This window comes from Euprymna scolopes, chromosome 37 (assembly GCF_053919585.1).
Source record: "Euprymna scolopes isolate OS-2025 chromosome 37, ASM5391958v1, whole genome shotgun sequence".
NCBI lineage: Eukaryota > Metazoa > Mollusca > Cephalopoda > Sepiida > Sepiolidae > Euprymna > Euprymna scolopes.
In genome coordinates this window covers 47,780,424-47,794,922 of record NC_136518.1, presented here as the reverse complement: position 1 = coordinate 47,794,922, position 14,499 = coordinate 47,780,424, and the positions used below count along the sequence as shown (strand labels likewise).

The 14,499-nt window shown below is 29.0% G+C and overlaps 1 protein-coding gene across 20 annotated transcripts in view; it reads right to left on the bottom strand.

Moving 5' to 3' along the window:
- Window positions 1–14,499, bottom strand: part of LOC145261142 (neogenin-like) — a 396,586-nt gene that overhangs the window by 28,686 nt on the left and 353,401 nt on the right. Inside the window, exon 24 of one of the 20 annotated variants that reach the window (XM_080119433.1) lies at window positions 4,996–5,076. The exons of the other annotated variants lie outside the window; for them this stretch is intronic. Coding sequence (XP_079975559.1) covers window positions 4,996–5,076 — 81 coding nt within the window. The remainder of the gene's footprint in view (window positions 1–4,995; window positions 5,077–14,499) is intronic. 20 annotated transcript variants of the gene reach the window in all.

The following is a 14,499-nucleotide window of genomic DNA, read 5'->3' as shown; positions in this document are numbered from 1 at the left end:
ATTTGAAGGAATTCACAAAACATGAAACATGCACAGAAAATATCTTTTTCAAATCAAGTGATAATATGTTCACCATCTTTTTATTTATATATAAACTGCACACACACACACACACACACACACACTAAACAGTGGATATTTCAATTATTTTGACACAAGCGCTACACACTGAATCGGACATTTAAACCTTGATGTTCAACATCTGAGAATGCGCGAAGCAGTACCATTATCATGACAAGTAAAGAGAAAAAAAAATATTATCTGGATTTTCCTGATGAAGACTCTTTTATGGATCAAAAATTCGAATTTAATTTCAATAAATAAATATATTTACTTAAAAAAAAATTCTGCACTTGTCTAACATTTTAATCAATTAAAACAAAAAATGCGTTTATTTAAAATAAAATATAGCTTTTTTTTTTTTGCAAAAATATTTTACGGAAATGATGACAAAAACAGGCAGACGATATCAAAATGTATGCGGTCTTTAAAAGGATGAACGTTAATTTTAGTTTGTTGGCCATTTTGATTAGAAATATTGAAAGAGAAATGAAATTCTGCAAGGCCAAGGAAATAAAATGTTACATAAGTGATTGTTGTAGATATGAGGATCCTGAATCCAGTGGAGGGGCACTCATTTGCCTCATCCTCGCCATAAAAGGTTCCGTCTTTGGATTGTAGTTTGAAAATTAACAAAAAAAGTTTGAAACTTGACAAGAGTACGACTTACACTATAACTCCAACGGAGCTATTAACACTGAATTTCCTCAGATTAATATGAAATTTATAACTTTAATAATAAAGGGGTGAAGCAAGTTGGTCCACTTCTATGGCTCAATCTGGATTCAGGATCATCACATCTACAACAGTAACACAGCAAATTGTATAAATATATAAATTAAATGATACTTTTTGCATGGACAGTTTTATTTCTCTCTTAGTTTGGGTGCTTAATGGAAACATGATCCAAAAGTTGGTAATTTACTGTGTAGGGATAAAAGTTAAACATAATATCTTAGAGATTTCTATAAAATTAAAAATTATAAGTTGATTTTTTTTTTTTTTTAAATAAAAAAAGGGGTCTACGGTCTGAAAAAAATATTTTATATTTTTAAATGTGGATCTATCTAATAATAAAAAAAAAAGGGGGTGAATATTAAAATGCTATTTAACACTAATTTAAAACGCCATTAAATTAAAAATTGTTTTTAACAAAAAATGCATTTAATTTATTTTTTTCTGTAACTTTTGTCACGCTAGATAAGGATGATTTAACATACTAGATTATTGTTGCCATTTTTTTTTTTTTTGGCATGGGTTTTCTAAAGGTTTCAAAATGTCCATTCCACTATTAGTGAAGGATTCTGAACTGATGGAAAATAAAATTACAGATTTTTGGAGAGCAAAGTTGGTATTCTATTATCTCTTCACTCATCCAAAACCAGAGATTTCATTTTTCTAAAAATTTACTTGTAAATAAAACAAATTAATCAAAAAAGAATCCTTTTGTGACAATAATGAATCTCTCAGCTGAACAAAGAACGGCTATCTCTTGAAATATTTGAAAAAACATGTATGAAAATAGGTTCTTGCCCCGAATTCACCCTATATTAAAAAGCAAAAATAAAGCAAAATCTGTATGATGCACACACCCGTGATGAAACGAAAACATCATATTCCAAAAATCACGTAAATTGATCAAGTAGTTTTATTTTTACAAAGAAAATCATTTTTAGGTGATTAATGGGAATTCTTGGGCATCACAACATTGGTTTCTTGAGATTTTTTTTTCAAAATGGCGATGGAGACGGTCATTCCTCGGATACTCATAAAATTTTATTTTCTTATTTGAATTTGATCAATTTATGTGCCTTTTGGAATATATCTTTGTTTAGTCACTAATCATATACATTTTTTTTGTTTTTGTTTTTTAATATAGGGGAAATTCTGGACAAAGACCAAAAAATGTTAAGAGTAAGCAAACATATTAAAACATCTCCAGTTACCATGACAACAGTTCAGATAAATTTAATATATTTTTATATAAAAAAAAGGAAAAATAATGAATTTAATGATTTTGAAATTGCAGCAAATTATTTTTTTTTTTGATCTCCCTGAAGTTAATATTAATTGAATAATATCTGTATTGAAATCTATGATACAAGAAAAGTTAACAAATCAGTGTCTGATTGCTACATTTTTTTTTTTTTAAACAAAATGTTGAATTTAATATTAACCTATTTGTTTTATAGAAAATATTGCTGGTTATGATGTGTTTCTAGCAGGATTATTATTTTATAACTTACTAAAAAAAAAAAATAACTAATAATTATAATCTCAAGATCTCATAGAAGTGATAAATACACATGAGAAGTTTTAGAGGGTATTGGATGATGTCATAAAAGACATGGCAATGTCTTGAATGTTAGCTACATGTGATGTGCTGAAACATTCAAGCTATCTCTTGTAAACTGCATGTCATGTGAACACGAGGAAAAAAAAAATCATTGTGTTGTTTCTCCATATTATTAAATGGGTTCTAGTGTGTCATTTCTTTCAAGTTGTAAATTTAATAATTGAATTTTGTTTAGTCTTTTTTCTTTCTTTATAATGAATTCAAACATTATACGAAAAAGAGTAATAAAAAAATATGTGGTAAAAGTGCAGAATAGTTAAGAGTTGAGAAGCTATAAACAAAGAGTAAAAATACCAAATAATTTATAGCAAAGAAAATAGAATCAAATTCTCTACCGACCTGTATATTTTTAATGCATGGAAACTCTAAGTTCTTTTCTATTTACAATTTGTTTTCGATGCTTGTGCGTTGTATCATCACATCAAAACTGAAATGGTTGCCCACGTGATGATCTAACGTTGGTTAATTTTGCTAAACATAGGTGATTAAGCATAGTTTTACTCATGTTTTTGTTTGAGAGTAAGAGAAGGGGTTGTAATTTGGAGTTAGGATTAATGGTAGGGTTAAGTAATTAAAAAAAAAAATTTATTCTCTTTCCAACATAAAATTAACCAAAGTTATTTCATTATGCTGGCAGCCATGTTGGTTTTAGTGTGACGATAAAACGCATGAACATTGGAAAAAAAAATAAACAACATCAAGATTTGCAGCTTTTACGCATTAAAAGTATATGGGTTGATAGAAAAATTAATTCTTTGTTTGCTTTAAATTATTTGCTGTTTTTATTTTATGATTTCTCATCTGTTAACTATTCTGCACTTTTATCAAAAAATTTTTTTCTTTTTATTAGCTCATTAATGCCCATGTTAATTTTTTTTTTTTTTTAGGATCAGAAGGATAATTAACCATATTTCAGCAACATATGTATATTTCAGAAATGTGTAAAGTTAGTTGTAAAGATTGGAGTGTCTTTCAAATATAACACCTGCCTTTGTTCTTTGTGATTTACAAAATTATTTGGTCATAAATTAATGAAAAAAAAAAAAAAAAAATTGGGCACTAATGGGCTAAAAAAAATAAAAAAAAAAAAATAAAAAAATAAAAAAAAATACAGGAATATGTTTTAAAGACAAACATTCTTCAGGGTAGGGAAAAAAGTTTACATTCATGTCTGCTAAAAATGACAAAGGAATATGAAGAAGTAAAAAAAAGAGAAGACAATTTTTACAGCTAAACACGGGAGGAAAAGGGAGACAACTCAGTCATTCTGTGCAAAAGTGCCTCTAGCTGACAAGGCGAACAATCGTGGACTTTGTGAAATAACAAATAAAAAAAAAAGAACTGTGATGGCATAACGGCAGAGGCAATCATGCAGTATAGTTAACAGCCGAGAAATCGAAAACAAACGAAATATACAACAAATGACTTTTACCAAATGCAATAAAATTTTACTTTTTACTGACCTGCACAGTTTAAAATTTTATTTTATAACTTTTTAAAAATTTCAATATAATATTTCACTAATATCTGTCATTTGGAATACAGTCAGAATCCAATATGGCCGACTTATCTGTTATTAGTGTCTCATTCCTTTAAATATAGCTAAAAATAAAAGAAACAACTTACCTACTACTTACACTAAGTCAAACTGGCACCTGACCTGGACTCAGAGCTAGTGGTCGGGTGTCTATACATACATATATTTATTTGAGCAGCATTTTTTCTCTTATGCATGTTTTATTGAACAGCAGGCATAATTCCTGTTTGTTTTTCTTGCAATCCGTTTTTTTTCCATTTGGCGGGCCAATGTTTGAACGTTCTATTCGAGTGTAAAAAGAAATTTGCCATAGTTGCAAATGCTTTCAACTTCCATGAGTCATCTTCAGGTGAGTGATGAAATTAAAAATTGCGGTTAGGGAATTTATTGAAAAGTCAATTGAAATCGTTTAAAATCATTAAAAGCACTTAAGCGTGCCAACTCATCCGCATAAACAAACCGACCATCAATCGGGCTCAATATGAGAGGGAAAGCTTTTAATGATTTTTATCGATAGAAAGTTCGAACATTGACTCGCCAAATGGAAAAAATGGATTGCAAGAAAAACAAGCAGGAATTATCCTTGCTGTTCAACAAAACATGCATATATATATATATATATATATATATATATATATATATATATATATATATATATATATATTTTTTTACTTTTATGCGTGAATTTAGCAACTATCTCCACCAAAAAAAAAACTCAACTAAAATTTTTAATTAATTGTGTTTGACTAAGTAAAAGTAGCAATGACATATTCAGAGATCTTACAGTTTCAACACTTTAAAATTATACAGGTCGGTAGAAAACTGAATTTTAATACATTCAGTAAACGTTATTGGCTGTATATTTTGTCTTTTTTTATTTCTTCGTTGTTAACCATAACTGCATGATTGCCACTGTAGACTACAACTAGAAATAATGGGATTATTATTATCATCAGTAATTAATTATCATAATCGATATAATAATTAATTAGTAATAATAAGTGTTAATAGTTAAGAATAATGTCATTCCGGAACTAATTACCTGGCTTCACTCGTAACATGAAGTCAGAATATTCAGTTTGGCTGCTGGGCATGGCCTGAATGGATCCTGCTTCTAAATCACCTTGGGAAGCATTTAACAGAGACATAAGAATAGCTAATAGAAGATTGCAATGAAATGAAAAGTTCTGCAGACAAGGATTCAAAGTTTGTATTATCTATATATTAATACTGTAGTACCTTTAATGTACGTGCGTACGTGTGTGTGTGCGTGTGTGTGATGGTTTCCAGATTATAAATTATTCAATCGGGAGATCCTATTTATTAAAAAGGAAGATAGGCAATAACATACTACAAACAGTAAATATAGATACAATAATTTAATGTCCGTGGAATGTTATCACCTTCTATCCTCTTTTTCAATAGATAGGATCTCCCGATCATTGAAAATTATATGTGAAAAAAAAAAAAAAAAAATTTAAATAAAAAATTAAATAAAAAGAAAATGATGCTGGTTTTGGGCCATATGTGAAACTAAAATATACCTTCTTGGTCTTCTGGCAAAGAACCCAAGGACAGTATCTGTTCTGTCTAAAAATGGTATAATGGTATTATGGGGTTTACATTCACACCGGGCGTCCATACAATGCAAATATGTCAAGGAATCCTATAAGGATATTGGAGGTAAATTGTAACAACCAGATATATTCGGACACTTCATTAACCAGATTACTTAGATAAATACTTTTACAGTTTTAACAAAAACAGCTACACTAATATCACGGGGTCTCTAATCACAGAAGCAGTATATTACATATGAAAGATGCCACTGTGGAATTTTCACAGGTCCCACTAGTTTGGATTAATCAGATTACGATTCTCATTTTGGTAGCTATTTTCACAACATTTCAATGAATGTAACCTCTGACCTCCTTCAGTTGCATTGTTTTTTGAAGTTGTAAACCTTGTAGTCAAACCTAGGAATCTATACAAACTTTCAAGGTTTGGTTGTTTCGTTTTACAGTATATCAACTTTTTCTGGGTTATTTAATGTCGATGTGGGTCATTGTGGTAAAAGGTTTTATACTTTAAATCTTTTAATATCTTATATGGTAATGTGCTGTATGCCTTCATAACAGAGTTAGTTCTGATTTCCTGCTACTGAGGCTGAAGGTGTCCAGACTGGAGTCAGCTCTGCATTGCAACTGTCTATAATGCTATGGACATGTTCAACGAAGATCGGATTGGATAGATGCATCAATTGAGGGTAGGTGAGGAAAACGCAGGCCAAGAAAGATTTGGAATGATTAAGTCAGAAATGAGCTCAAGCAATGGAACCTTGAAACCAACATAAATGATAGAGTTTCCATGAAAAAAGTTATTTTGTGCTGTCATGATCAATGTGTAAACCACATTGAATGTGGTAGAGATATATTAGAAGAAGAAGAAGAAGAAAGAGGAAGAAGGAGAAAAAGAAGAGGAAGAAAAAAGATAAAGGAGGAGGAGGAGAAGAAAGATGAAGAAGTAGGAGGAGAAAGAAGAAGGAGGAGGAGGAGAAGAAGAAAGAATAAAAAGGAGGAGGAAAAGAAAGAGAAAAAAGCTGGAGAAAAAAGAGAAAATGAAAAAGAAGAAAAAAAGAAGAACAAATTCATATATTGTTTGATATGATTGTTATCTCGTATTTACTAGATTAGTGAATTCCAAAAAGCTTAAACAAAAAGGAAAAAAAAAAAAAAATGTCCGAAACATTTCGAGGGTAACCAAGAAAAAGCAGACTGGAAATGGGGGAAATCACTTCATACTACTATGGTCAATGTACAACCCATATCGGATATAAAAAAAAAAAGAAGAATAAAGAGTAGATTATTCTTGGTCTGCCAGCCATAACTGCATAGAAGTGTTAATTAATTACTATATTATTTTTAATTATTATCAGCTATTATAATAATTAATTAACACTTCTATGTAATCATAGATGATAGAACAATCTACCTCCATGGATTGAATGATAGATTCGGTTTGAAATTCCGTATATATTTCTCAGTTCAACAAAAAGAATCCAAAGTTCAAAAAGAAGCCCCTAACAAAAGCTGGAAGTTATATTGACCAAAACATTGTGAAAACAACAATCAAAATGAGGATAGTAATTTGAATAATTTAAAAAAATACGAAATAAAAGACGACCTTTGTTGTTTCTTTTAATCTTTAGCACGTGGATTCAATAGAAATTTTTTTTAATTCAATAATTTTTAAAAATGTATCATAATTTTATTTCAGGAGTAAAAATACAATTAAAGACCAACAATTAACTTTATCAAACATCTGCATAAAAAGCTAAAAACTAAATAGATGTAATATTTTCAGTCTTTCTTATTTTATAATTCAACACTTATTCTATTCGTATGAAGACAAGATTTTATGAACCTTGTGATTGATCTTCATTTTTTTTTTTTTTTTTTAAATATATTTGATGTCACTGACAATATATGATAATAAAATGTTAAACAAATATTTTGATGGCAAAATATATTTTTAACATTGCCAACAGAATGCTGAAGCCTAATTTATTTTATTTTTTTAAATGTTATTTTGTGGGGTAAGTTGGTGGGTGGAAGGAGAATTTTAGTTTACTGGTACAGATTAATTTGATGTTTAAATAGAATCCAAAGGTTGAATAACCAAATCCTCATAATAATGATAGAATTGTATTTTATTCATTTTATGCAATTAATTTATTCATGTTATGTAATTAACTAATTCATGTTATCAAAGATTATTCCCATTATGAAATCAAAGTAACCATGTTATGCAATTAAAGTAACCAAGTTACATAATTAAACTAATCATGTTATGCAATTCAATTATTACTGTTGTGTAATACACTTATTGCCGTTATGCAATTAAATTATTACTGCTATGCAATTAAATTATTACTGTTATGCAATTCAATTATTATCGTTATGCAATTAAATTATTACTGTTGTGTAATTCAATTCTTACTGTTGTATAATTAAATTGTTGCTGTTATGTACTCAAATTATTCAGCATATTCAATTAGGAGAGTAGAAAGTAGACTCTTGGTTTACTTTTGGCAGCCTTGTAATTCTTGCTTCTTTTATTTTGCCCTTTAGTCCTCCTATTCCATGAGCGATGTTTTGACAAAGGAGGAAAAATTGCTATTTTAAGATCAGAATATATTCATTCAACACTTATAATTGGTTACTTTTTTACCGTTTAGTCATATTTTTTTTCTTTAGCTCCTTACATCAAGTGGAGTGATTTCCATAAAAAAATTTTGGTCAAGTTTAAGAAAAATCTAATGGATGGATCAAAAGTTATGAGGCAAAACATGTCAGTTTTAGCCATTTTGACCCTTGGGGACACAACTGGAATTTTTGCAAAAAAATTTTTTTTTTACTGTGCACATCTATTTAATGAAATACAATTTGTGGCAAAATTTTAGGAAAAACTAATAGACGGTTATCTGGCAATCGTCCGGACTAACGGACTGACGGATGGAACTGAAAACATAGGTCCCTCTCTGATAAACTGGGGGACCAAAATTACATTATCTGTATTATGTAATTAGATTATGCAATTACATCATCTGTTTATGCAATTAAAGTGCATTGTTTCTCCACTCTTTAAATTTTTTTTCTATTTTGTGCAAATATCTGTACTTTGACCAGTCACATAAAAAAAAAAAAGGATTTTGTATTAAAAATTTTAATTTTATTATTCAAATTTTTTATTTGCTATGTTTTTACCTAAATTGCAGAATTGTGATTTAAATATTTTGTACCCGTAAACTAAATTCTAGTCATATATTTTTACTTTCTTGTCTTGACTCTCAAAAGCAAAAGTTTTGAAATTCTTTAAAACCAGAAATTGACAGCAGAAGAAAATAAACTGAAAAATGATCATGATTCAAAATGCAGAAAAGGTTACAAATACAGTGTAAGGCGTTCAGATGGCCGATCAGTTCTTGCCATAAAACGCTTTACAGAAATAAATGATTACAAATCAAGTAGATAATACAAAAACAGATGAAGCCTTTAAAAGAGTAGCTTATTTTTCAGCATAGACAACAAAACAAAAAACGTGTTCTCAAAAAAACAAATATACACAAAATAAATGTTACCAAAGGCAAAATAAGTTACTCTTCTACCTACCTGTATAACTCTTTTTGTATTTTAACTTATTTTAAAACGTTTATTTAGTTTGAAACACAAGTAGTGCCGAACTATAAAAAAAATGGCTGGCATGAAATGATTGTCTGAGGAGTCTCGATAATCGGTTAAAAATCGAAAATTAAACAAACTACTGGTAGAAAGAAACCCACCCAATGATTGTCTACATAATTTGCATTTTAAAGTAAATAAACCCTTTAAAATAAGTTATGGCGCAAAAAAAAAGGTGCTTGTTAAGATAGAATCGACAAATCGAGTTTTTAAACATATTTTAAGCAAAAACAATATTATGTATTTAATTATCATGTCGAAAATAGTAATATATCCAAAAATTACAAAAATTCATTGAGTAGAAATTTTAATGTATTTCTAGTTAAAAGTAATTTTGCATTTTTCTTAGGCGTTATAAAGTAGACAGTAAGAGTCTACACACAGGAGACATGGCTGCAATATTTGTCTAAAGTGACAGACTTTTTCTTTTTACTAAAAACATAAAAGCAGTTATTCTACTCGATAAATTGTCATAATTTTTGGATATATTACTATTTTTGATATGATAATTAAGTACGTAATATTATTTTTGCTTAAAACAAAATATTTAAAAAACAATTTGTCGATTATCTTAACACGCACTCAACAAACTTACCCAGGTAGGTAGAAGAGTAACTTATCTTGCCTTTGGTAACATTTATTTATTATATGTTTGATTTTTTTTTACCACATTTTTGTTTTGTTGTTTCTGCTAAACAAACTGCCAAAATAGTAGACATGAATTTTAGTCTGTTAGACATTCTGATTGGAGATATTGAAGGAGTAATAGAATTTTGACCAGAAGTGGTGTGTTTAGGTCATCAATGAAATAAAATGATATACGACAACAAAATGTCAGTTGTATAAAAGATAGAAGTTAAATGATGTTTTGAAAGGGAGGGTATAACAGTACTAGTATAAGTGCTAGGTTAGTATTTTAATTCCAAGTTACTGTTTATTCTGTATTCTGTTTTTTTAAGAAAAATTAATTTTCTTATTTCTTACTCAAAAAATACCTAGTAATTACTAAAATATTTCAAATGTAAATAATATGGATAATAAAATAAAGTAAAAATAAATCTTTTTTTTTTTTTTTTTAAGAATCTAAACTTTTACAGCATTTTTTGTGTTTTCCTAAAATTTTGTTATCGTATAATTCTGGCACTTTCTGTAAAATGTTTTATAGAGAGAGACGATCAGTCATGAGCCTCACACTATATTAGAACCTGAAATAAAGAATGAGGTTTTTAAAAAAAATAATAATATAAAAAAGGAAGAAACATAGAACACGACAATTAAAAACAAACAGAACTATAGCCTCCTTACTAAGTACTGGAGTTTTGAAGCAAGAGAATTTTTCTTTTTAATTGTGATCCTGTGGATTCGAAATATATTTTTTCAAGAAAAGAGAGAGAAAAAATGTATCCAAAGTTAAAAAAAATTTAATTCAAGAAAATAATCCTAAGATCAAACAACAAAAAAAAATATTACCTTTTTTATGATACTAACACTTTGGTTCTAGCCAAACAAACAGAATGTCCTTATATAATTGCCTCCCCAGATTTTTCCTCAGTATTTAATGAGGAGAAAAATCCACTTTCCCCCACCCCAAACCAAAACGTGCACTCTGAATTCAGACAAAAAAAAAAAAAATAAATAAAAAGTGCCTCAGCCTGGAAAGATTTCTCCATCATTGACCGATAGTATAGTATCAGAACAGATACTACACCTTGTTCCTAGCTAAAAAACGGAGGAAATTATCCAATCAAATAACAAAACAAAAAACAAAAAAAACTAGATTTATTAAGCAATTGATTCTTTTTTTCTTTTGAGTAATAGATATTCTTTTGTTGGATTGTATGGAAGCATCAACAATTTCTAAGAAAATAAAATAACTTATGTAAAAACAGAAACAAACAAACAAACAAACAAACAAACAATAGGTCCAATACTGTCTATGAAGCTCTAAATTTCTAACAGGATTTTAAGAGCTACTATTTATTCCACTGGCATGCCATGTAGATTAGACACTAGGGGTAGAAAGTGGTATTAAAAAGCCATACTTTGGCTTGCAAAAAAATGCTGGGCAGCTCCATCAGTATTCCCTGGTAGAGGCACCTAAGGTGATTAACAATAACTAAGAAGGTGAGTTCCCTCTATCGTGCTAGAAAATTACTTCCGCCTGAGAGTATTCTATATCTCTACAAAGCCATCATGCATGGAGTATTGTTGCAAAATCTGGGCTGGTGTATCCAACACTAGTCTCTCCGCTCTAGACAATGTCCAAAAAAGAGAGTCTCTAACTTAATAGGTCTCACATCATCCACCAAGCTCCAGCCTCTGTCCCATCACCGCAATGTTGCATCCCTGTGCTTATTCTACAAGTATAACATCTACAAATGGAATGTGTTCCGACGAACTTGCTGTACATGTGCCCTTCTAACGTAAATACTCCCGACAAATCTGTCAATCAGCAAAATCCCACCCATTCCCCTGTAAACATTCCCAGATACATAAAAGCTTTTTACTCTTCTTTCTAAACTGCTTTCCTCTGGAATTCTCCCCCCCTATCTCCTGTTTCCCCAACTGCAGAGACATGCAGAGATTTAAATGTAATGTGAACTAACATCTTGTTGCATAACTACCCACTTAGGATACCCCTATAAATCTGGCTCTTAATTCACAGTAAGCCTTTACATTTCGGAGACAATGTGCCTTGCTTGAGGGTGAATATAAATTTTAAAAAATACATTTTTTCCCCCCTTTATGGAGCCACAGTCATAAAATTGTTAGCAATAGACAGAAGCTACTAAGCTAATTAGGGAATACATAAAACTTAGGAATATCATGATAGTTAGCCAATACAGAACTCTGAAAATGTGACAGTGATACATGTTCATTCACACAATTTTGAGGCAGCACATTCAGGACTGCAGAACACAATGAGAAAGGAGATAACAATTTGTTATTAATTTTTCTTTTGTAATTTCTTCAGATTATAAATTATCAGTTTTTTTGGTTTTATTTTTAAATATTTCTCCTCACACAAGAAATTTATTGGCAAGAAAGCTTTCAAAAACTAAAATCACATAATCTTATTTTTGCTTCCGACAAGTTTGTTGCGTTGCCACTATGTTTGTTTGTGCACAGCCTAACATTCACATTGCTTAATCAAATGTCAATTTTGGACCAACTTATCCAAAATATCAATCATTGTCTAACTTAGAACTGCTTTATTTTGGAGACATCTCAGTGAGAGATGGAGGTCTAAGAAAAGGTTAAAGTCACACTTTTGATGATAAATTCTGTTCTGTTGATTGAAATGACTTCCTACTTTGGTTCAGATTGTTGCTACATTAGAAAAAATATTTTGGAAGAAAATTATCTATGACAAAAATTGTTACATTAGAAAAAATATTTTGGAAGAAAATTATCTATGACAACAATTGTTACATTAGAAAAAATATTTTGGAAGAAAGTTATCTATGACAAAAATTGCTACATTAGAAAAAATATTTTGGAAGAAAATTATCTATGACAACAATTGCTACATTAGAAAAAATATTTTGGGAGAAAATTATCTATGACAAAAATTGTTACATTAGAAAAAATATTTTGGGAGAAAATTATCTATGACAACAATTGCTACATTAGAAAAAATATTTTGGGAGAAAATTATCTATGACAAAAATTGCTACATTAGAAAAAATATTTTGGGAGAAAGTTATCTATGACAAAAATTGCTACATTAGAAAAAATATTTTGGAAGAAAAATATCTATGACAACAATTGCTACATTAGAAAAAATATTTTGGGAGAAAATTATCTATGACAAAAATTGCTACATTAGAAAAAATATTTTGGGAGAAAATTATCTATGACAACAATTGCTACATTAGAAAAAATATTTTGGGAGAAAATTATCTATGACAACAATTGCTACATTAGAAAAAATATTTTGGAAGAAAGTTATCTATGACAAAAATTGCTACATTAGAAAAAATATTTTGGAAGAAAAATATCTATGACAACAATTGCTACATTAGAAAAAATATTTTGGGAGAAAATTATCTATGACAAAAATTGCTACATTAGAAAAATATTTTGGGAGAAAGTTATCTATGACAAAAATTGCTACATTAGAAAAAATATTTTGGAAGAAAGTTATCTATGACAAAAATTGCTACATTAGAATAAATATTTTGGAAGAAAATTATCTATGACAAAAATTGCTACATTAGAATAAATATTTTGGAAGAAAGTTATCTATGACAAAAATTGCTACATTAGAAAAAATATTTTGGAAGAAAGTTATCTATGACAAAAATTGCTACATTAGAATAAATATTTTGGAAGAAAGTTATCTATGACAAAAATTGCTACATTAGAATAAATATTTTGGAAGAAAGTTATCTATGACAAAAATTGCTACATTAGAAAAAATATTTTGGAAGAAAATTATCTATGACAAAAATTGCTACATTAGAATAAATATTTTGGAAGAAAGTTATCTATGACAAAAATTGCTACATTAGAATAAATATTTTGGAAGAAAGTTATCTATGACAAAAATTGCTACATTAGAAAAAATATTTTGGAAGAAAAATATCTATGACAACAATTGCTACATTAGAAAAAATATTTTGGAAGAAAAATATCTATGACAAAAATTGCTACATTAGAAAAAATATTTTGGAAGAAAATTATCTATGACAAAAATTGTTACATTAGAAAAAAAAAATTGTGAAGAAAATTATCTATGACAAAACTCGAGAAAGAAACTGACTTTACTTTATGCATTAAGAGAGAAAAAAATGTTACAACATTGCCAGTATTCAAGACTGGAGTGAAGGTTAAAACGTTGCATGTATTAATTTAAATTCTCAACACTGACACGTTTGCAAGTTAGACACAAGGATGCAAATATGGCTAATAATGCATTCAATAAATCAAAACAGTAGATGCAAGGTTAGTAACATGAAAAACCTACTAAAAAAATGGATGCAGAATAAAAGATGAAAAAAAATTTAAAATAAATAAAATAAAATAAAACAGAATTAATCCCAAACAACGCCAGGTAGGTACAGTAATAAAATTCAGAATCCTTTCTATACTCTAACCATTTCTGGTTCAAATAAATGTCAGTATATTCCTGACTTGTCCACAACGTTTTAATCATAAATTCCTAAGAGTCTTTGATTTTTATGATATATTTGTTCTATGATATGTGGAGACGATTTGATTATTGTCTTATCAGTAGGACGTGTGATCCTGAAATGGCTTCACATTCACTGGATCTTACCCCCCCCACCGGTCCAATTTTTATC